The sequence below is a fragment of the Pomacea canaliculata genome, linkage group LG5 (genome assembly GCF_003073045.1).
Source record: "Pomacea canaliculata isolate SZHN2017 linkage group LG5, ASM307304v1, whole genome shotgun sequence".
Taxonomy (NCBI): domain Eukaryota; kingdom Metazoa; phylum Mollusca; class Gastropoda; order Architaenioglossa; family Ampullariidae; genus Pomacea; species Pomacea canaliculata.
This window is the reverse complement of record NC_037594.1, coordinates 2225034-2248545: the sequence shown is the minus strand read 5'-3', so window position 1 is coordinate 2248545 and position 23512 is coordinate 2225034. Positions and strand designations below refer to the sequence as shown.

At 38.0% G+C, this 23512-nt stretch overlaps 2 protein-coding genes across 16 annotated transcripts in view; one reads left to right on the top strand and one right to left on the bottom strand.

The window, feature by feature from the left end:
• Window positions 1-23512, top strand: part of LOC112564035 — a 73511-nt gene that overhangs the window by 48356 nt on the left and 1643 nt on the right. For 4 of the 15 annotated variants that reach the window (XR_003099147.1, XM_025238584.1, XM_025238574.1 and 1 more), the window contains exons 4-5: window positions 4402-4577; window positions 9266-9491. Coding sequence is in view for 14 of the 15 variants with exons in the window: in XM_025238584.1 (XP_025094369.1) it covers window positions 4402-4577; window positions 9266-9491 (402 nt within the window). In the remaining variant the exon portion in view is untranslated. The other 11 variants (XM_025238573.1, XM_025238572.1, XM_025238577.1 and 8 more) reach the window with 10 other exon arrangements.
• The window catches only part of LOC112564038 (poly(ADP-ribose) glycohydrolase ARH3-like), a 29241-nt gene continuing 6776 nt past the window's right edge, over window positions 1048-23512 (bottom strand). Inside the window, exons 6-7 of the mRNA XM_025238603.1 lie at window positions 4146-4231; window positions 1048-2863 (exon numbers count right to left, since the gene is read on the bottom strand). Coding sequence (XP_025094388.1) covers window positions 2657-2863; window positions 4146-4231 — 293 coding nt within the window. The 3' untranslated portion in view covers window positions 1048-2656. The remainder of the gene's footprint in view (window positions 2864-4145; window positions 4232-23512) is intronic.

Below are 23512 nucleotides of genomic sequence, written 5' to 3'. Positions count from 1 at the left end.
ATAATATCTCAAGGTTAACAAAAATAAATGGGCTGTAATGCTTGACAGTTTCGACTCATTCCATCTTTGGTTTAGCATTAGGATCATACTCTTTTCATTCTCGTCTGATCCTTCAAGCCTTGCATTCCTTGTAGTCACAAGAAAATGTTTGGTCTACACATCTGTACAACACTAGTTTCCTTCCGTATTCGCAAAAAACACTCTTTTTTCAAAAGGTCTTTAGAAACTTACTCTTTCTTTGAACTTTGATCTTCTATTACTACTGTGCATAGCTCTATTTCTCTCTCTCTTCCCGTTAGAGTGTGTGTGCGAGAGAGAGACACGTGAACTGACTTTGTATTACACCAAAGAATGGCTTTCAGGTTTTGCAATTATTATTACTTAGATTCTAGAAAACTTGAAACATTAACGGTGTATGTTATACAGCGCGCTAAGGACACTTTTTAAGTTATCTAATCTAAATATGGCAGACAGGCATCAAAATTAACTCTTTGATTATTATTACTAGAAATACATATTTGAGAACATAGAGAAGACCACAGATTCATAAATAATACATCTTTCCGACCATACAAGAGAAAAACTTAAGCATTGATGACTGTCACTTAGGTCCTTATGAATGCATGAAAGGTCCTTTTAAGGTCCTTTTTTGGCACCATCCCTGATCCCTGGGAACCCTGATGACAGTACATTGCTCATTGGATAATTAATGGATGGGTTTTGGAAGCTAAAATTTACAGGCTAGTTTTATATTGTCTATATCTATCAATATCTACAAATAATACAAACCATTCAGATTGGTTTTTGAGAGTATGCATTTTTGATTAGACATTGTCATTCCTTTGCTTGAGTCTTTTCTACTTTGATACTTGATCATTGATTTAGCTTGTTTTGGCATATTGGTTCACATATTTATCTTAGTTTTATATCACAAATCAATTTAAATCTCGTTTATATTACAAAAACTAAGGTAAATTATTACATTGAAATATTTGCACCCACCCTAACTGTCCATATGGGGATCTAGATAAATAAAAAGATGAGATGTCATCTGATAACTTTTATTTGTGTATGCAGAAATAAAAACAAGAGTAAGAAATAACTATTTTTTCTTTAAAAGATAGTAAAGAGTTATGAGTTATATTGTCTTGCATGAATAAATGGATTTTTTTATCATTGAAGATAAAAGAAGTTATGGTTTACTTGTGCTAATCAAGTACATGAATGGTATAGACAGTAGAAAATAGTACAAAAAATGAAAGAAATAATAGCTACAGGTGATAGAATAATAGCCAGACTAAAACTGAAAAACTCCAGATGTTTGCTGAACAATTGTTGAATTCCAAGTTGATGGCGAGTGGACAAACATGCTTTTATTTAATACTTATTCGTCTCCCAGCCAATGAAAAGCAAAAACCTGTAGCATCTGATTCCCACCATTTGAACACCAAGATTACACATCTTAACCCTTTCATTCTTTTCTCTCTTTTACATATACTTTTCAACGTGAATGACAGTACTTTTTACTGGTAATTCAACTTTTTTATCAGGGCAATATCTTGTCCATCTGCTGTCTCTCCCTCTCTGTGTCAACCGAGTGATGAAATTTACAGTTCGGTAATTTTAGTCTGTGTGCATGCATACATAGTAACTCCTTCTGAAACATGCATACACACAAACATATACTTAAAAGAATATGGTCACAATATATTTAATTGTAAGATGTATTATTTAAAATAAGCTTAACTTAAATTAATTGATTAAACAAGGGTTTCACTGCAGCTGATGGAGTGGTATCTGGATGGTCACCACCCATCAACATAAACACACACTAGTTGGAAATGGATTGATGATAATATTATATGGCACATTTCTTCTCTATGAATTCATCAGCCTACAAAAGGTCACACGCTAACGTACAGTTAGTCCCCTGCTTACAAATGTTTGAGTTACGAACCTTGGTACGTACAATGTTGTCCTCAAGCTCAAAAGTAGTTCGTAAGGATTGTCTTTCAAGTTTAAAGTTTAGTTTATACATGTACTGTAATTATAAACTATTATACACTTTATTTTCATTATATCATCATCATCATTCCTTGTTACTCCTCAAGGAGCATAGGGCCGCAACAACACCTCGCCAGCGAACCCGGTTTTGGGCAGCCCCCCTCAGTTGGGCCCATGTGGTTCCGGCAGCATTTTCATTATAAACTATTATAAACTTTATTTTCATGTGCTTGAAGGTTGTTCAAGCACATTAAAAACAACTGAAAATTATTGTATCAGTGCATCCGAAAGTAGAGATGGTTCTACGTGTACCATGCTATAACCATAACACATATCCATCTCAGTACCGACTTTCAAACAAAAGTACATAAGAACAGCCTCATGGAATGGAACCTGCTCGTAAGTTGGAGGCATGCAATATATGCTATATAGGATTATATAAAGGTGAGTACAACACACAAGTATGTAACTGAAGCATTCATTAGATAAGCTTGAACATGCGAGTAATCAGTTATCTAATGAAGAAGTAGATTTATTTTATTCTTTCACATTTTTATCAGAATGGTCTCACACAAAAGCATCAAAAGTCTAGATTATTTTAAATAAAAGGTTTTTTAAAAAATATTTTTTCAACAAGCATTCTTGAAAATTTTTATGATGTTGATTGTACAAGTTGCCAAATTTGTTCTGCAAACTTTTTAGCATCGGTCACTCCTTCACAAGAATCCTGCCATGACTCTGGTATTAAGTCAAGTCCATAGAAAGCTCCAGCAACAGCACCAGCCATAGTTGCTATGGTATCTGTGTCTCCTCCAAGAGAAATGGCGTATAGGATAGCTTGCTCCACAGGTGTCTTTTCCTGAAGTTATAGATGTTACAAGAAGATAACAGTAGCATTGCTGCATACCTTCAACAGCTCTAAAGATTTACAGTTTTTGGACTAAATCCCCTTACTACTGCTAACATAATAATAACGTATATGGTAATTTGGGGCTTTGTAATGAAGTTTGTGTTATTCCAAACTGTGGTCATCAGTTTTCATTGTCATGGAAGACAAACTGAACAATCTTAGTTTTTAAACTTTGTACATGTTATACCCATTTGTGTGCTCATGCACACTAAAGAGTTATCCAGCTTAGCCTTAAGCACAGACTTGTTGAAAGGTTGAATGGTAATATCAGCGCAACACTATTTTGAAATGAATGGGTTTAGTTCATCATGACAGCATCGGAGCAAATTGTTCTGTTTCACTTGCAGTATAGGTGCACAAGCTATGTCTTTGAATGCTCACTTACATTTTGGAAAAAATTCAAGATATCACTTTCTGATAATTTATATTTATTTCTAAATAATAGGCTTGCTGTTATGACAGCACCATAAAACTCATTTGGACAAAGCTTTCACAATTAGTTCAGCTTTTAACATCAGAAGTTATAAGCTAAGTTAATTCACACCTGTCTACTGCTACAGAGGAAGATATCTGACTATGGAACTATAGACTTGGGTGAACAGTGATGTTTCCTCAAGTTTGTTGACATCAAATTTCTAATAACAGACTGAAAACAATCCACACAGTTGACAAGAGGCAACTGGACAAGGCCATCGAAACCTCCAAGATCAATGAAATGTTACTGCTGATAAAGGGCTAATAGGCAATGGGAATGCTACTGATTAGGAATTTTGGTTGAGATCATGCCCGTACAAAAAAAACTGTGTTGTGCAACTAAGGTGGATTTATTTGGTTTACTTTTTGGTTTAAACTATTACAATGAACTAGGTTTTGTCATTTAAAAATAATTTTAGGATTAGAATATAAGAATATCCTCATAACTGACCTAAAATTGGTCAAATATCTGCCAGCTGAGTAGTGCCAAGTACAATGCGTTTACCAGCAGCTTTGGCAGTTGAAATGCAGATGCATAAAGATTAAGGAATCATAAATACATAAGCAAAAAATCATCACACATATTTTACACGACTTCATGTCAGTTGTATTGTTATGTTCATACAGAGGTGGTTAAAATTATGGGTCTACATTAATGGCATGTCTCTCAAGGGTGTCATTAGTATCAATGTTTGTGCGAGTGAGAGAGAGAACATTGTGTTTGTGAGCAAGCAAAGATGCAAACAAAAACCATTACCTCAATTCCAGGAACAGACTTCTGAGATCCTTTGAGAAAGCAGTAGACAGCAGTGGGTACAGAACCTAATGCTGATATGTCTCTACCTGGAAGTAAACAGAAATGGAATATAAACTTTCAGAATCCAAGGCTTGAGAAAACAAAACCCAAAAAAAAAAAAAAGAGAGAAAAACAAACAAAAAACCAACGACAGTTAGCAGTGGTTTTGCCACACATACAAAACAATCGTTGATGAGTTTTCTACTTTGTGTTTCAGGACCCAGACCAAGAAAATCACGGTTTCCCCTTCCTTGTACCAGCCAGCAAGACCACACATCTTTTCCGCTGGGTATGGGGTCATTTCTGCAGAGTGCAGGCTCTTTTGCACAAGACTCAGTTGCTTATGCTCGGAGTGCAGTGGGAAGCTCTTCAACCCAAGGAAGAAAAGAGAATGTGAGTGAAACAGTTTTAATTGCAACTGTGTTTTTGTCCATTTCCATTAATGAGTACACTCTTCCATAACCATTTGTGGTTTTGAGGCTTTGAAAACACTGCTGATTTTGGTTTAAGCATTCTTATTGCTAAGATTAGGTACTTTACTATCGGGGTTTTCAAAATCCAGTAATTTGTAATTTCTATCTATTCCTCTTCGTGCATCAGGTTGCACAAAAGGCCTCAACCAGAGTCCGCCACCGATGTCGATCGGCTGAAACCCTCTAGGGACCCATGTCCACTTCTTCATCTCCCTTCCACTGTTCTTCTCAAGTTCCTTTGGCGCCCGTTTCTTCGCCGTCTGGAGTCCATCGTAGGGTGACTCTGGAAAGGTCTGCTGTCTGCTGGCGGACACATGTCCAATCCATCGCAACGCCTTCGTTGAACCTGGTGAGTGATGGAATCCGTTCAGTTCTTCGGTGAGTTCTTCGTTGCTGATGATATTTGCCAAAAGATGTTAGTATGCGCCTGAGCATCTGTTTTGTGAAGACGTCAAGCTTGTATATGATGGTTTTTCATCTTCCATGATTCTGATCCGTAAAGGAGGGTGCTTGATACATTTGACTTGAAATCTCAGTTTATCTTCTGGCTGTATGTTTTTTTTGCCTTCCATGTGCTCCTGAGGGAGGCGAAGCCTGGTCTGGCTTCGCCAGTCGGGCTCGAATCTCCACCTCCGCCATCCCGGTGTTTGACATTTTGGACCCAAGATAGGTGAAACTGTCAACTTCTCATTCTCTCATTTAGTTTGATGCCGTCTTGGACTCTGGCGTTTCACTCTCATACTTTTCGTTTTCTTGTGCTGACCTTCAGCCAAGTTTCCAGCTGTTTCTGAGAGCCTTTGTTTTTCATGCATGTCTTGGTGCGACAGCAGGCAATGTCATCAGCAAGTCCAAGTATCCGGAGCCGTTTAGCTGTCATAGTCATAGTCCATTGATCCTCTCCTCTCACGTCGGAATCTTGATCCAGTCCATGGCAGGATGAAGAGACGGCACAGAATGCAGCCCGTTCACCCGTACTGACGTTGAAGGTCTGTGAGCTCCGTGTCACAGACAACCTGATTTGAAATCGCTGTACAGCATGCAATGACCTGAACAAGTTTTGCAGGGGACTCGTATTGCCTCAGATCTTCCATAAGACTCGCGGTGATGCTGTCAAAGCCTCTCAGTCGATGAATTGATGTACACGTGTGTTCCATTCGTTGCTCTGCTCCAGATCTGTCGCAGAATTGAAGATGTTGCTGAGCAGATCGCCCAGGACGAAATCCTGCTTCTGTAGTCGGAGGTCTTTCTCAGAGTTGCCGTCAGTCTTGACAAAACAATCTTGCTGAAGACTGCTGTGTGAGGGAAGAAGTGTTATGCCCTCCATTATTGCAGTCTCAAATTCCTTTCTTGGGTAACTTGAAGATGAGCCCTGTCTTCCAAGCAACAGGAGCTGCCTGATTCCAAACTTGCTTGAAGATTCAGTCAGCTTGGAGCTGTCACATTATATCTGCTTTCAAATCTATGCTGTTATTCCACTGCCCCTGTGCTTTGCCGCTCTTCATTGTTCTTGACTGCTGCTGTCACTTCTTCCAGGCTGGGTGGGTCTGTGCAGATGTCAAAATCTATAGCTGCTGCTGATGTCTGCAAGCTGAGGTGGTCTGGTTCTGTTCAGAACCGACTCAAAATGTCCTTCCAGCCAGTGTAGTTTTTCTGCCTCTCCTCGATACATTACCGTTCACGTCTTTCACTGGTACATCACTGTCTCTAAACCCGTTGTTAAGCTGTTTGTTTATCTTGTACAGTGTCTTCAGGTCATTTTTACTTGCTGCATTTTCTGCTTCATCTTGCCATTTCTCTATGTGTCTCTTTTGTCGGTTCTTGCCATCCTCTTTACCTCTTTGTTTAGTTTTGCATATCTTTGAGTTGTTCTTTCAGGCGTTTTCAGATCTGTGCTGTGGATTCTTTGTTTGGCTGACTTCTCTCTTCTTCTTCTCCATGTCTCTTCTCTGATCCACTGTTCTTTCTTTTTCCGTTGGAAGCCCAGTATTTTCTCTCCTGATTCCTGTAAGACTCGATGAAGTCGTCTAAGGTCATCTCTTGTTGTGTCTCCCTAGTTGCTTGGAACCTGTTCTTACTTCCATAGCAAAGCCCTTTCGATGACTGGATTTTTCAGTTTGCCAGAGTCCAACTCTCTGCTGACGTGCCTATTTTCTCTCGTGATCGACGTAGCTCAGGAAAACTGTGGCTATCACAAGAGTGTGTCACTGGCAACGTCTGCTCCTCTGTAGCTCTAACATCTTGAAGTGAAGCTCTCCATTTTCGGATTGATTATGACATGGTCTATCTGGTTCTTTGTGCTCCCATCTGGTGATGTCCATTGTTGCTTGTGGAGTCTTTGTTGGAAGAGTGTGCCACCAATCAGTAGGTTGTTTTTCTTCACAAAAGTCTGCCAGTCTCTCTCCGTTGTCATTGATGGTTCGATTCCATGTTTGCCATGACATGCTCCTGCATGGTGTGTCACTTCCCACCTTGCATTGAGATCGCCGATGATGAGCAACATGTCATGGCTGGAACGCTTTCTGAGGCTGCTTGAGCTGATCGTAAAAGCATCCTTGTCTTCTCCTCAGAGTCATTTGTTGGTGCATAGCACTGTCAGCTTGGTGTACTTTGAATGGAATCTTGCTCTCAAAAGCCTGGTCCATAAGGCTTCCATCCAGCAGTCCTTTTCCGTTTTCTTTGTTGAGGATAGAGCTACTCTCAGAGTGCCGAGCGTCTGATCTTCCTGAGAACAAGATGGTTATGTCCTGACGCTAGTCTCCTCTTTCCCGTGCCGGTCCTCTGACCTCACTGACTCCCAGATGTCCAAGTTGTAGTGTCAAACTCCTTGACTAGTTGGAGCATCCTGCCAGTCTGGTACAAGTCTGGACTTCCAGCACCCCACCCTCAACTTCTGCCTCGGCTTCAGTAAATCACCTGTCGGGGCGCCAGCTCCCTTTCGGTTTGGCTGTCGTCGTCAATTAGTCCATTCATCCTGGTGGTCTCATTACTCCGCCATCTGTGACGAGTTCTCTGGTTTTTAGTTTCTGTAACATACTTTTTTGTACATGGTGGGGTTGTAGCCCTACCACAACCTAATTTACCTCTAGTGAGGTGTCCACCTTAGTCGCCTCTTACGACATGCCTGGTGGATGCAGGACCCCCATTCTTACAATGCTGCTAGGCAAGCATACCCCGTGTGGTACCCACAGGGGAATTTGTAATTTACCAATCCTTATTTTTACCCTCGTTGGACATGATTGTACACAGCAATATGAGTGTGATCATGCATCCATTTTGAGTTTTGACACAAAATCATATCCATACCCATCCACCCTCAGTCTTCCAAAAGATTTACATTCAAATCCTTCTCTGTCTTTTCCTTCCTCGCTTTTTTGTATTTTGGTGCACAGTCTGATGGCATAACTGTTAGCACCTGTCACCAATGCAGAGAGGACTGGCTGTCCTGGGTTCAGATCTCATCTCAGGCACACTGTTCTTTTTCTGCCTGTGGCATCTGCTTACAGGACTGGTTGCTTTGTTGTGAGATAGCCTTAGTTGCTGGCTTGGTATAAAATGCCAATTTACCCCCTTCTTTTTAGATTTGTATTACATTTTGGGACCTTGTGGATTTGCAGTCCTCATGATCAGGCACAGATTTCTGGCTGTCCAATTTTTTTTTTTTTTTCTATTGAAATTTTAAAATTGGACACTCACCACTTCACAACATTGTTGGTCTGTACATGACATAATCTCTAGACTATCAGTGGTGTGCCAAGTTTCACAAAGTTGTATAATGTCGCCAGATCTCAGTGAGCCATTTCACAGCTAATACCCAGAACTGCTGCAAAATATCAGCAGTATACTTGCAATAAATGTATTTCAAATTTAAGTACCTTTTTCCTTTCTTTTTTGTTTGGGAAAAAATCATAGTTGACCTCTTCACACATGTTAAAGCCAAAAAACTGTAAACACAATAGACCACAAAGCTTGAGTTTGCATCTTCTACTTTTTCTTTTTCATGTTTAGAGTTAAACTGAAAGCGATTTCAACTAGAGAACTCATTCTAGAAGTTAAATGCTGAAAAATTATCTGTAAATAGTCTAGAGATATATAGGTCTGTGGTTTCAATAGCAATGTTGTATAAAGAGGAAGGACTTCCTAGGTGCTGTTATTCATTCATGACTAATGCTAGTTGATGTGCAGTTTGACGATTAATTAATACTTTTTGAATGGTGTTTAAGTGAAAGTATTCAAGGATTGACATAAAATTTAACTTCTGACATCTGACATCACTAAAAGGGACAACCATATTTTTGTGATGTTAGGAATGAGTTCTTAACCTTTTCCGAAATGAGAAATATTATAGTGATCAAAGGCTTATGTTGGGTACACTTAACAGAGGTATTGGTTCTGATTTGGGGAATTATACCTTGCAATGAATTAAATGTAGTCACTAAATCTCAAAACAAGTTTTGCATTTAGGTTAGCATTTACTCTTTACATTTCAGATATTGATAGCTTTAAAAAACATATTTGCATAGTGATTGAGTAGGAAATTCTTAACTGCGAAGAGTTAAGGAGTGGTTTGAAGGCAGACACTGGTTAAAATCCTGCTAATTGTGTTTACAGATGGTGCAGCTTGCTCCAGGACATGATGTGTACATTGACAAGAGGCAACTGGACAAGGCCATTGAAGCCTCCAAGATCAACGAAACCAGCTTGGATGGCTGTCGGTTGGCACGGCGCCTTCTGAGCATCATGTTTCTCCCACAGCAGAGGATGTTTGGCTCTTTGTCGGAACATCCTGCTCCTGGCCTGACACAGCTTGACCCCACTATCACCAATGCCATCATAGGTACGAGTATTTCCACAGTATGCTTGAACAGTTACCTTTTTTGTCTCTCTGGCCTATTGCTAGCCATCTCATACAAACCTTAACTCATTGCGGTCACACTGGCAAGGTGCAGCCAGTGGCTCACCTTGCTGTTGAAGTCACACTGGACATGTGTACAGTGCATTTATTAGTTTTTTTAACAGTTAATGGTACATGAATAAACAGTAGCTCATTTTAAAACTGAATCATTTCTCTACAAATTACTTCCCTTGGTTTATCCGGATATCCGTTTTTTTTTTTCAAATTTAACTTTCTTTGTGGTATAGTGCAGTGGTTCTTAAAGTATTTCAGACCACGGACCACTTAAAGTAAAAAATATGGTGGACCACCAAAGCCTAAAATCACTTTGTACCATGAATTTCAAATTTAAATTGCTGCGTTGGTTTCATTACAATTCAAAACTAACTGTACTTTTGTGACAGTTGTATAATAATAAGTTTTTATAAAATTACATACTTTGCAAAGTTCTTAATCAATTAAAATGTTAATACAATGAATGTAGTTGTTTTTGATGATATATTAAGGCGATAAACATCACTTGGCTGACATAATATGATGACTGTCAGCTGCAGACCACCTGACTTATGCATGTGGCTTACAAGTGGTCTGTGGACCACACTTTGAGAACCACTGGTATAGTGAGCAAAATGTGCATACGTGGGGTGATGTTCCCTCTGTTTTCTGTCAGTTTCGCTGGCAAAATCAGCCGAATTACTATGCATCTCATCTCGCAACTTTCCTGATTCTGGATAATATGTATATGTTAGGATTTAAAAAAGTGTGTATTAATAACTGGAACTTTTTACGTATATACTAAGATTTTACTGTGGCTCTACTTTTGAAATACGAATCTGAAAGTTTCGGGTATGCTGATATCTCTAAATTTTCTTAAAAATATATATATATAAATAAAATAAAACCCCAAAACCACTTCCTATAACTAAAACAGTTTATTTCTGCTAAATGTGATATTTAATCCTAATTCAAAATGATAGTTTTGTGACACATAGTATAGTTTTTTGAAAAATAGCCAAAATGTAATGACTAATAGAGACATATCTTGTCTGAAAGGGAGGTGACTGCAATGAGTTAAGGAAACAAAATGTCATTTTTTAAGTAAAGGGAGACAAATCAAATTGATTGATAATGGGTGCAAGATAATATTGTTCAAAAAATGACATGGCAATCAGTGGGTCAGCAGAAATCAACCTTTTCTTGTTACAGATATAGAAGGTATTGCCTTAGTTATGCGCACAGGAAGTGAATGATGCTTGGTTGGAAGGCGCAGCAGTATGGTAGCACTCAAGTACAGAGCCATACCAAATGCTGTCACCTGAGAGCCAGTTAAACACACTTGTCTATGGACTGTTACACCCAGCTGTCAAAATGTGTGATCATCATTGTGATGGAATGCAAAATCTTCAATTCCTGACCTTTCAAAGCAAGAGGTCACTTACAATTTCCATATGAAAAATCAAGTTTTTAAAAATAGCTTGATAAAACTAAACATATCCTGAAGTTAAGAAGCTGTGAGTAAAGAAAAAGAAAGATTTATTCAAAACTTTACTGCAGCAAGAGCACACTACAGTGAAAATGTCTATTAAGAATATTTCTATGATTAACAATGTCTTGGATTTGCAACAAATGCATGCTTTGACAGTTATTAAAAATAGAAACAAAATAAGTTGTACTTTAGGAAATCATGAATTTTCAACAGCAGCATTATAAGCCTAAAGACAGATGCTAGAGCTGCAGTGAGGTAAGAAAATGGAGTTTTTCATGGGTCTGATGAAGAGTTCCCAGTTTGGGAAGACATCTTTTTCTGTCCGTGATCCCAAAAAGTGCTCTTCAAACAAAGTAAGTAATTATTTGATATAAAGTGGTGTTGAGACTGCACAAAACAATGGCAAAGAAAGACATAAAGCCATATATACCTAAAGTGAGATCATCTAAGAACTGTGGCAACAATGGTGCCAGGCAGTCATATAGAAATGGTTGACAAAATCTTAGCAGAGATTACAAGGACAGTAATGGAGATTAAAAGACAATCAGTCACCATCATGAGAAGTAATTAATGTAAAAAACATCCTAGAAACAAGTTTACTTATAATGAAGGAAAAATACCAGTGTCACCAAAGGAAGATGGCAGAACTTACGTGTTAGGAGATTTTGCAAAAAAGATAATGGAGATAGTTTTTTGCAAATTTATTAATTTTCTGAATGGTTTTTGCAATGTCACTTATGACTACAGTGCAGAAAATTTACCAACAAGAACTCTGCATAAGTGTCATTGTTTGAGGTACACTTGGTATTATATTCCACAGTTCATCTATTCAGGGTATGTTGCTTCTTTTTTGCTGCAGGTGGCCATGCATATTTTTAATGTAATGTAAAAGTTCTTAACAAGGGACAGGTGCCCACGGGTGCTATGATAGAAGTGGATGACGTGTATATTTTTGTATATGTAAATGGCTTTTTAACACATTTAGACAAGGCACAGTTATTGTCACATTTTTTTGAGTAAAGACAAATTAATTGTTGGAAGGTAATGAACGGATATTCATACAGATGAAATCCATCCAGTAAACTTCTGGCCTTGGTCCATTATATGGAATTAACTGACAACATTTTGAAGCAAAAGCAACTAAAATATATAGATGAGCTGATCCTGAGAGTGATTCAGCTGTATTAAAAGCTACAGCAAATGAGTTTTTTTTTTAAAAAAACAGAACTGAAATCAGCCTAGACTCTTTGGGTGGTGTGGTGACACATGCAGCAGTTGACAAGGTCGCATACTATTATTAGTATTAATAACATATTCTGTTGTGTTACAACACATATTCCCACAGCAGATCACATATGTATACAACAGAACTGCAGGGGACCACAGTATCTTGAGTGCTACTTCCATCACATCAGACAGTGACATGCTCTGAATGTGCTGAACACTGTCACAGATTCTGCGAATTCTGATGCTTAAAATTTTGCCTCTGATTTCTTGATTCCCAAAATTCTGCCATCCCAACATTGGCCATTGCCAAGCAAAATATAAATTGAATCAGCAAGCCTCCAGGAATGATGACCAAGCCAGAAGAAAGTAATGCTTGTAGCTGAAGAGGGGACACATATCAGATAAATTTTATTGTGGATTTTACAATCTTTGATTTCTGGGAAAACGCATGAGAATGAATGCATTAATAACAGTGGAGAAAGCAGCTTGGACCTTCACAGTCACTCCCTTAAATAAATCATCCTATCTGTATATGATCAGTATTGGTGGCGCCCTCTCTCAGGGTTTATGGCATGTGCTATTATGAAGGTTTCGTCCTACAAGCTCTGAATTTGAATTCTGATAGTAATGTGTGTTTTCTCATGGCTGGTGCTCATTACTTCTTTCTACACAGCTCTGGGAAGTTTTTTCCTCACTTCAACACTTTTACATACTTAATTCTGACTATACAAGTTTTCCAAGAAGAAAGAGTCTCTGCTGGACCAGGTTTATTTTCTTATTCTGTAGCACTGGAGCTATTTGTACTTTGCGCTACAACCATTCCACCTCTAGTTATTATCGGGCAACTTAGTCTCTGGAAGATCGTAGCAGGGAAAACAGAAACCCCAAATCTAAAACTGGAATCTTAGTTGCTGGATTTTGAGCTTCCTCAACAGACATCAAAACATGTTGTATCATACAATAAAAGCATCATTCATCAATTCTTTATCAGAATATGTTCGTGAGTGACATTATTAAATTTAGAAAAGTGCCATAAACTTTGTTTTGGATGCTTAGATGATCAGATCATCATCAGATTAACAAATTTACCCTTCTACAGTTGTGATTCAGTGTGGGTTGCCTATTAAAATGAGAATGTTTAAGGCATGACAGACATGATGCCATGGATAGAGAACAAATGAAGTACATACTCATTGTTCTTTTACAGATCGCTGTCAGGCCATGGATACAAATAACACTAGGAGTTGCCTCAAGTGGGCCATGAGCTCCTCGCTGTCAGCCAGGAGAGCCCAAAAATTTAAACACACGTCCACATGAATAGCGCCAATGGCAATGTAGAGCCACTGGGGCAGTCATAGTTGAGGGGAGAAACGAGAATTACAACAACAGAAGAAAAGTTTAATGTTTAAATGATAAACTTATGAACAACTATACAGAGAGGTGAAAGGTGAATTTAGTGTGGTAAACGCCATAAAATAGTGACTGGAAAAGCTGGACTTTGTGGTTATGGCAACAGCACTGTCAGCTGTGTTAGGATGACACTTTTGAGAACATGAACATATGCATTAGTCACAACAGCAAGTCCAACAACAAACGAACTATTGATATCCTATTGTCCATTTGTCGTCATTTTAGGAAGCTGTGTTTCTGGTTTCTTTTACAGGAATCTGTATGAAACTGGACAGAAAAACATCAAAGAGGAAAATCAGAAACTCAATGACTTCTTCCTTCTCTTCTCAGAGAGCCAAGAGATTCCAGAAATGTCATGCTAATCAGTCTGACTAGAAACACAGGAGGAGCCATGCATCTTTAGCATAAAATGCAGTAGTTACTGACATCCACACCATAAACACCACAAAAAAGAACAATAGTGTCTTCTTCTTCTGCTTGCAGATCACTGCCTTGCAATGGACAAAACAGTTTCAAAGACAGAGTTGAAGAGAGTAATGTACTCAAACATGTCTGCCAATCGTGCTATGAAGTTTGGTGGCAGAGGTGCATGGAAAAGGGTTAGCCATATCTAACAGTCACCAGTCTTCAGCCTAGCGTACAGCTGATATGGGAATCAGACAAGCCATGTTCAGCTTCATTTCTGGCTGTGTGTATTCTGATATCTCAGTCTTGTGTATGACGTTAAGTCATTGTTAAACTGCAGGGCTCAAAGCATGACCTCTTTGCTAAATTGTGTCTGCAGACAGATAAAGGGCGATTTGCATAAAACAGTTTCTGTTTAGTCCAATTTATGTTTCAGGACATTTAAATTGTTAGAAGAGATCATTTTTCTTTAGCATTGCAGAACACCCAGTTTCGTTGTTTTTACATGCTTCATGCTGGATGAAGAGTATGAATAAAGTGTGCAAGAGAGAAAGTTGACTCATTTTGTGTGAAGGATATTTTCTGTTGTACAACTCTTCATATACCAGTCTAGGTATTTCTATTATATAGGCCACAACATTACTGCAGAAGTGATTTTAAGTGCTAATATTGAGATCAAGTTTTCGGCTGATGCTGTTCTTGTAATGATAGATAAATCAAAGACTTGCAGCAAAAAGCATGCCTCCGGCATCACATTTTGTTCATCTGTGGTTTTAATTTGTTTTACACTTTTAAGGCATCCGATACCTACTCATAATACAAAACATCCATGGCTGCATTTTGCTTACTTCACTAATCTTTACTGTTAGACCGCGTGAAAGTTTTTGTTTAAAAACTATAAAAAAATGTTGGATTAAAAATTGCGTTTGTAGTTTTGTTGATCCAAAAATGTTGCCTTACAAGCTTTAAGCTCACCCCAATGCACACTTTTTCTTTTAAATGGTTGGGTTTATTTCATTTAAAAGTACTATGAAATAAGCTGAAAATGCATTCCATCTTAATTTTTACCTCAAAGGACTGCTAATTTTATTAAGAGGACTGTACACAAAAAAAAAATGTCTAAAGATTTTTGCAATTTCACTCAGTAAAACTGAACCAAATTCACAATCTAATGTTAAATTTTCAATCCATCATAGTGAACACCTAAAATTGGAAGATTAAGATGTGAAGTTTTGGAGAGTCTAATAAAATTCTGCCCTTTTTTTCCAAGATTTTAACAATTAACTGTAAACTCTATAAATATCAAATGCAAAGATTCTTTTTTGTAAGATCACCAAAAGCTGTAATAAGTATTACTGTGGAACTTTCAAAGTTATTACTCTCAGAATGTGCATTTGTAGCAGTGATGACACTGAACAGCAAAACCAAGTCACTTCTTATGTATACAGCATTCGGAAGGTGACCGAAATTGCTCTCTAAGTGCAACATTGGGCACAGCAAAATGTCTGTGTGTGACAGCTTGCTTTGTTGTAGATTAGTCACCTTTACCTCCCTACCAAAAGAACACCTAAAAAGTATGCAGAAAATATTAAAATTTACACCTTATTTACACAGCAGCTTCTTCATGTGTAAAGTATGCCTGATACAATAAAACATTCAGGTTAATGGCAATGGTGGAGTAATGATTTTTAAAGAAACCCAAAACAAAGCCCATGAAAAATACCTCATGTTCTTTTATGAGACTAGTTTATAGATATTTATGTAACCTAATTTAGAATGTGGTGAATATGGCAGACTTGTCACAATTTAAAAAGGAATAAATTCCAGGGTTTTTGTATATCAAAAGCAAAACTTAATTGGCTGTCATACCAGTTTCCAAATGTGTGAGCACATCCTGTTACTCAGGCCATTATCTCCAAACAGAAAGGAAAAAACTCTTGACTATCCTTTGTGAAACTGGACGATAAACAAAAACAAACAAAAAAAAAAAAGAAGAAAGAAACAGATAAGAAATTCAAGTGACCTCCAAGATCTGAGATACCAGAGATGCCTTATGAATCAGAAACACATGTGGACATGCACCTTCAACATATACTGATTACAGTAACTTTGACATTGAAGGTCCTAACTGTAAACAATCAACCGAGACAAAGATGTCTGCAGTGACACTCCTTCTTCTTCTGCTTGCAGATTGCTGCCTTTTCATGGACTGTACAGTTTCAAAGACAAAACTCAAGACAGCAATGTACTCTAACATGGGCGCCACTCGTGTCATGAAGTTTGGCTCTAGAGGTGCATGGAAGAACGTTAGCTTTATATAGGAATGCACCAGCTTTGGGCAGATCTTCTACAGTTATGTACATATGCAGACTTTTAACGTGAATATCCACAGAAATCCTTCACTGAAGTTGTGTAGTTTGAGACTGTAAGAGTCCATCTGTGTAAGCAGTGTTGTGAACCTAGATGTATCTAGAACTATCCAGACATCTGGACTAGCTTACCATGATACAGTTTTGAATGCAGACTTGGCTTATATCGTAAATCCAGAAACTAATTTTATTGCTTTGTGGAAATGAAAAGCCTATGACAAGGACACGAAGAAGAAGACAAAGTGTTAAAACTGCTGATGAATGTTGATGCACAAGAGATGTGTGGGTAGACATGTGCCCTGGGGGATGTGTCTGGATCAGACTTGCCCCATCATCTGATGGTGGCATCTTTCTCTGGCAGATGACAGGTGTTTTGAGCAAACAACAAAATCACAACTAATGCCATCACAGATAACAGCTAACCATTCTGCAAAACTGTGATAATGCAAGCAATATTTATTCTTTCAATAATTCTAAAAGCTTGATGGAACTGAAAGATTCACTCTTTTGTCTCTGCTTCTAACCCTCAAACCTGCCCCTTCGAGGTTTATTTCTCTCTTTGGTTTTCATACTTTCCCCACTTCACCAAGAAAGTGATTGAATGTTTAACAAGAAACGAAGCTATACAGGTGATTGTAAGACTTGGCTGTATACTGTGCCTATGTGCCGAAGCAAGTATACATGAAATATTTGTTAGAATTGTGATGTTGCCATTAGCAAATAGTAGTTCATAAAATATCAAATGGACACTTCAAGTCTGTGCTTTTACTTTCAATATAAATTTGTGTGACATTTGAGTTGTGGTTGAAATCTCTTGAAAACAGAATATGAATGGGCATTTCTGATTAATGCTTTGTTTTGATACGCACATGGATAAAGTGAAGAATGCAAGAAAAGTGCTGTCCAGCGAAGCTTTGTGGTTCTTCATAACATTCAGTTGTGATTCAGCTGTTTACAAATACACAAAAGACTTTTAAAGTAATAAATAATTTGTTGAAACAGAGTGCAGATAACTGCACATCCATGAAGGATGATGGCATATGATAACAGGTTGTTTTTTGTTTTTTTTTACAAATGTAATCACTCATTGCAAATAATGAGACAAAAATGAGAAATCATTTTGCTCGCAATTGGTCAACTTGCAAACCAATCAACGATGTTTGATCAGCTAATGACCAATCAACGGTGTGCAAGATACCAAGAGATATGAAATCAAAGAGTCAAAAATGCCATGGATAATTTTTGCATTTTTGCACCTGCCTCCTGTGTTATATCTCCTTAAGATGATGTTCAACAATGAAAGATAGGTCTATACAAATGAAGGAAAACAAATGAAGCAGCTAACAGTGATGTTTTCCATAACTTCTCCATTGAAATGTCTGAGTTTGGAGTAATCAGGTTTATGGCAATACAAAACTGCGTCACTTTGTTGTTTCACAACCTACCACAAATAGCTGGCAAAATCTCTAGTGAACTGTTTCTTTTCCTTGCAGATTGCTGCCTATCCATGGATAGGAGAGTTTCAAAGACAGTTCTCAAGACAGCAATGACTGGCCATATGTGTGCAACGCGATCTATGAAAATAAAACGCTTACACTTGGGGAAACATATTCACTCCAGTGACCATCTGTAAAGTGGTCGTCATTAAAATATGATGAAGATTTGAACACCATCTTTAAACTGCTATGAGAGGCATACAAACAGCTGAAGGATACCACCATGATGTATTAAGATTATGTTGTGATTATCACTATCTTCAAAGCAAGTGGCAGCCATGTCATGCTATTAAGATGCATAGACAGTACATTTGGAGCTGTTTGGAATTTATATTTGCAGAATATTAAAAAAACACTCTTAAGTGCATTTTTCTTTTCCATTTATTGAAAACAACTACTTGAAACAAAAACTCAGCAATACATTTTCTTAATACCAGGAACAGCTCTAAGAGTTCCCTTGAGTTCCAACTATTTGGCAATGCTGTTGTGATAGGTGACAGCAGCAACACATCACAGGACAAAATGCACGAACGTAGCACACTAACCTACCTACCTCATCTCTGAGTTGTCAGCTCTGATTCTCACCTGTTTGTTGGTTTAAAAGTGTGGCTTCTTACCTGTTCTCTCTGGCAACATTCCAGGCTAATATGCCTGTTATGTCATGTGATCCACTGAACTGTGACAGCTTTAAAGAGCTTATCCCCAATAGATCATGAGATAGGTTGTGTTTCAGAGAATCAACACCTGAGTAACTTGATATAGTCCAGCACCATGCGAAGCTGTTTGGCCTGGCTCTTAGTATATTAAAGTATAAAATCTGGTTCTTGTTGATCATTACTTCACCTGTCAGGTTCTTTTTCACTAGAAGCAGACTGTTTTCTGAAGTCTGGCATCAGGTTTGCATGTCTCGTTTGTGTCAGCTTTTACATCGATGAAGACCAGAATATTGCTCCTGTATTGCACACACATATACATGTGTGATAAATGGATATTTTTAGCGAAAACTGGTAAACTGCTGAATGTTTGGGCATTTCTCTGAAGCACTCTGAAAATGTGGACATAGAAGGAATCTGCCAAAACAGGATTACACCTCAGAATATGTATGCAGGAGGAATTTTGCGAATATGTACAGAATACTTAAACCACATTTATTGGCTCCTTGGTGACTCAACTGCCTCTCATCAACATTTGGGTTAGAATAAAAAGCTGTATATGTCTCAGACACATAAGACAAAATAAATATAATAATACAAAGAGGATGGACAAACATCAAACAACAGCAGAAACTTGGCCAATCTTGAGAAATGAAAATGAGGTGTAAACTGGAATAATAATAATAATCATGTCACTCGTACTGTATCTGGTTCACATTTTTCTTAATGATTTAACTTCTTTTAATTCTACATCTGAAGAAATGAAGTGATAATAACTCTAAGAATGGCATGAATCCAAGATTTGAGAGGATCATTTAAGAAAACCCCAAGTTTTGAGTTGTTGACATGACAAAAAAATGTCGCATAGAGCACCTTGTCACCATGGTGATGGAAGCATCTCTTTAAGGATCAGAAGGGTCACGCACTCAAAAGCTCTCAAGATTTTTCATGTGGTAATTTCTCGTAGCTTCAAACAGAGAGACTGTCACAACTTAAAAGAAGAAGAGCATGTCACAAGTCTATATATCTTCATCTGAGAGGCATAGATGCAGATGATGTCAATCATTTCTTCTTCTGCTTGCAGATTGCTGCCATTCAATGGATCAAACATCACCAAAGGCAAAGCTCAAGAGGGTTATGAGTTCTCAGCTGTGCGCTGCACGTGCTGTGAAAATGAGACGACAGCTAATCATGCATGAAGCCTTGCTAGGCCAGCTAGACATACATACTGACGAGCTTGTAGGCTCAGCTTTTAATATGCAGCAGGGTGCTCAGTGAGCAAATATTCTCCATAAAGAAAAAGACAACGTGATTGCTGAAAATGGGATGTTCGAAGACTGGTGCTGTTTCTTTCTTGCGGGCATCTGTCTGGCAGGATTTATTTAAACTAGACATTACATGCTACAGACTAAATAAAATATGTTTGAAAAAACTGCCGTCTTGTATCGTGGCCTGTTTAACAAAAGCCATCATGGTTCTCCAAGAAAAAGGAAATCTTGACATAACATAGAATTTCCAATATTTGTTGATGTGACTAAGGTCATATCACAATAGAGTGATCTTCAGCTTTGAAACAAAAGAACTAGTGCCAATTCTTCTTGTTCCTAATCACCCCCAGTGGAGCATATGGCTGCAAAGTGCTGATTCACCTCCTGTTATCTTCAACAGTAACAAAATATTTAAATATATCATATGGAACATAAAAAATTTGTGTGAAATGTAAAGAAATTTAAGCAACACCTGGCCATAGGGGCGAAAAAGGAGACCTTATAAAGACATGCTATAAAGAAACATTCAAAAGCAAGCTGTCACCTTCATGCCCTTGGCATGCCATTTTAGATAAAGAGATTACATTCACTTAAAGGCTCAGTTTCAGGACTCAGTAGAAGTTTTGTGTGGTCTTATTCCTGACATATCAATCTGTAGAAGATTACCTATTCTTTCTGGGTTTTTGGACTTTTGTCATCTACCTTTGCTTACTTCAGTAGATATGAATTATGGCTAAAAGTGTGAATCCATCTCATTTTAGGACGTGCCAACTATTAGAAAGATATTGCTTACAATGCACTAAGTTGTCTTGAATTACAAAGACTGTGCTAGCAAACTGGGAGTTGGGTTGTTTTGATGGACTCCATATTGTAAACCACTTTTGCACTTGAGAAAAGGTAACAGAAAATGGAATATCATTCATTTTTGTGAAGCAGCTACTAGAACAAACCAAAATGCAGCAGATAAGTGGAATAAACGAACCAACTCTGAAAATTATCACAAATCTGGATAATTATGATGGTGGTGGTGATGTGTCAGACGGCAAGTCAACAGCTAGCAAGTCAAATCGCCATTTCGAGGAATGGCAAAAACAATTTTAAAACAACAGAAAAACAATCCCCACACAAGTAAATCAAGGCATCAGGAATCTTCACTGTTAAGCTTGCCTGAACATTTTTATGTCTGTTAGATGCAGTGTTTTGCCAAAAGGAAAAATGCAAACCAAAACAAAAGAAACCAAAAAGGGCATCTTCCCATGATGCAAATAGACTAAGGGAAGCACCATGTGAAGCACTTTTCTGGTTTCTTTTCCAGGTTTTTCTTTGAAAATGGACTGGAGCGCATCTACAACCATGATCAAACGAGCAATGGCTTCCTACATTTCAGTTCAAAGATCCAACAATGCACAGAAACTTCGCAATCAGCAGTGTGATGAAAAATGAGACAAAAGCACCAGTATCCTGGGTTTGTGGGGCTTGACCCAAGACCATGTTTTGTGCTACAGGGGTTGCTCACCACTTTTTCATCCGTAAACTCTCGAAAAGTCCAGAAGAACAGCACCTTGTAAACTGTTTTCTTCTTCTGCTTGCAGATCTCTGCCTTTCGATGGACACAAAACTTGCAAAGCCACACCTACGGACAGTGATGAGTTCCAATCTCTCCGCCCACAGAGCCATGAGCATTAAGTATATTGCAAAATCTGCCCACAGAAGGGACAGCACTGCTCAGTAAAATGTCTAAGACCAAGCGAGTGACAGATGTGCATCAAGAAGCTTTGGCAACATCATATGATCACTGTCACTCTTCAAGGACGCTGCTGATCCAGAATGAACCAACAGAATGATCGCCAGTATTATTCTTCAGTACTTCAGACTGTTTCAAAGTGGCATGTTGTGCATAAAAGATTATCCAAAATAGGGATCATGCAGACATTTCGTGTGGGATCAGTAAATGAAGATGTTGAGATCCCACTGTATACAACTGATCACAAAATACCACTGAGATTTACTACAAGAGTTCTACTTTGACAATGTTCTGTCTTCCACAGCTTTAACACTTCACATAAAAGAGGATGTGGGGTGGGTGGAGAGGAGGGGGGATATGGAGCTTGGAAACAGAAATATACATATCTGTGCATATCCACATATCCAGAGTGATTGACTAACTGCTGAAGCAGTTTGTGACTGTTTCTAATTGCACTTAATAACCTCTGCCATGTTTTAAGCACATACTACTGAAATAATTTCTATTTTTTTTATATCTTAAGAAGCAGACGATCTTTACCATAGTATCAGAGTTCCAAACGCTCCTCCAGACAACATCAGAAATCAGGGGGAGCAAACAGATGTCAGGTCACAAGCTGTTTGAGAAGATTTCAAACCAACAACTAACCAGAAACAAGAGATAAAACTACTGGGAAGAAGCTGTCGGCAAATGTGCGAGAAAATGCACATCAGATTGTGACCGTTACCCTGTACAGCTTTAAGAACAAAAGCGAACTAAACAAGAACCCATTGTGAACCTATTTTCTGGTCTTCTGCTTGCAGATTGCTGTCTCTTGATGGACCAAACGGTTTCAAAGACAAACCTCAAGACAGCTATGGGAACTAACCTCACTGCAAGACGTGCAATGAGTTCAAAATACATTTCCAGAACAGCCCGGAAAAGTGGAGACTTTACATAGAAATGAAGTCCATATAATGCAGCCTTTGCAAAGGAATGTTCAGTGTGAAAGACAGTAAATGTTTGCTATGAAAATGGCATGGAAAAAGGAATCTTAATAACCTGAAAGAGAGATATGCAGCAAACTTTTGACCAAATACTGATGAATTTGACTGAGGAATATTCTGTGCACTTCATTAGCTCATCTCTGCAACTTTTAGCCAAAGATAACCAAGCTTAACTTACTACACTGATTAGCAGTGTGGTCAGCTAATCAATTTTCGAAGTAGCCTGGAGCACAAAGGTTGTCATCAGTCATATAGCAAGCTTTGTTAACTATTGACTTTAAGTAGAATGATAAATCATCATCAAAGAATGACTCTTCAATGGAAAAGTAAAAGTGTGAAAAGAGGACAGAGAAACAGTGCACACTGTACTTTTAGTTCTGAAATCTTTGGAATTGCACAAATATGTTTTTACTTTAAAAATAAATTTCTTTAATTTTTCAGCATGTTCACTTTGGAAAGATGTAACAACCTCACAAATGTTGAAACAAATGAAAAAGGCAACTTTTTTGTAAAACAAAGTTACTGGTTTTTTCCTGCAGACAGTTCGCTTCTGTAACATTAATGATGCAGGAAATTTGCCACATACACAGAAGCCACTTGAAAACAGACAATGAGTGGCTGGGAAAGGGAGAGATTTCCTGATTAATCATGAATTCATTTACTTTTCCTATATTTACCTTCAGCCTGTCAAATTAAACAACTGGGTCAATAAAGTAACAGTCCTTTGCATTTCAGCATGTGACAATGATGACTGTGAAAAATTGTGAAACCAGTTTGTGAAGGACAAAACTTGTGTGTAATTACAAAGTGTGGCAGTCTTACAAGCTAGTCCAAAGACTTTCAGTGAGAGGAATGGCAGTGGTCTAAAGCATAATGTAATAATCTCACAATGTGTTTAAAGCGCATTCTTGTAAGTGGAA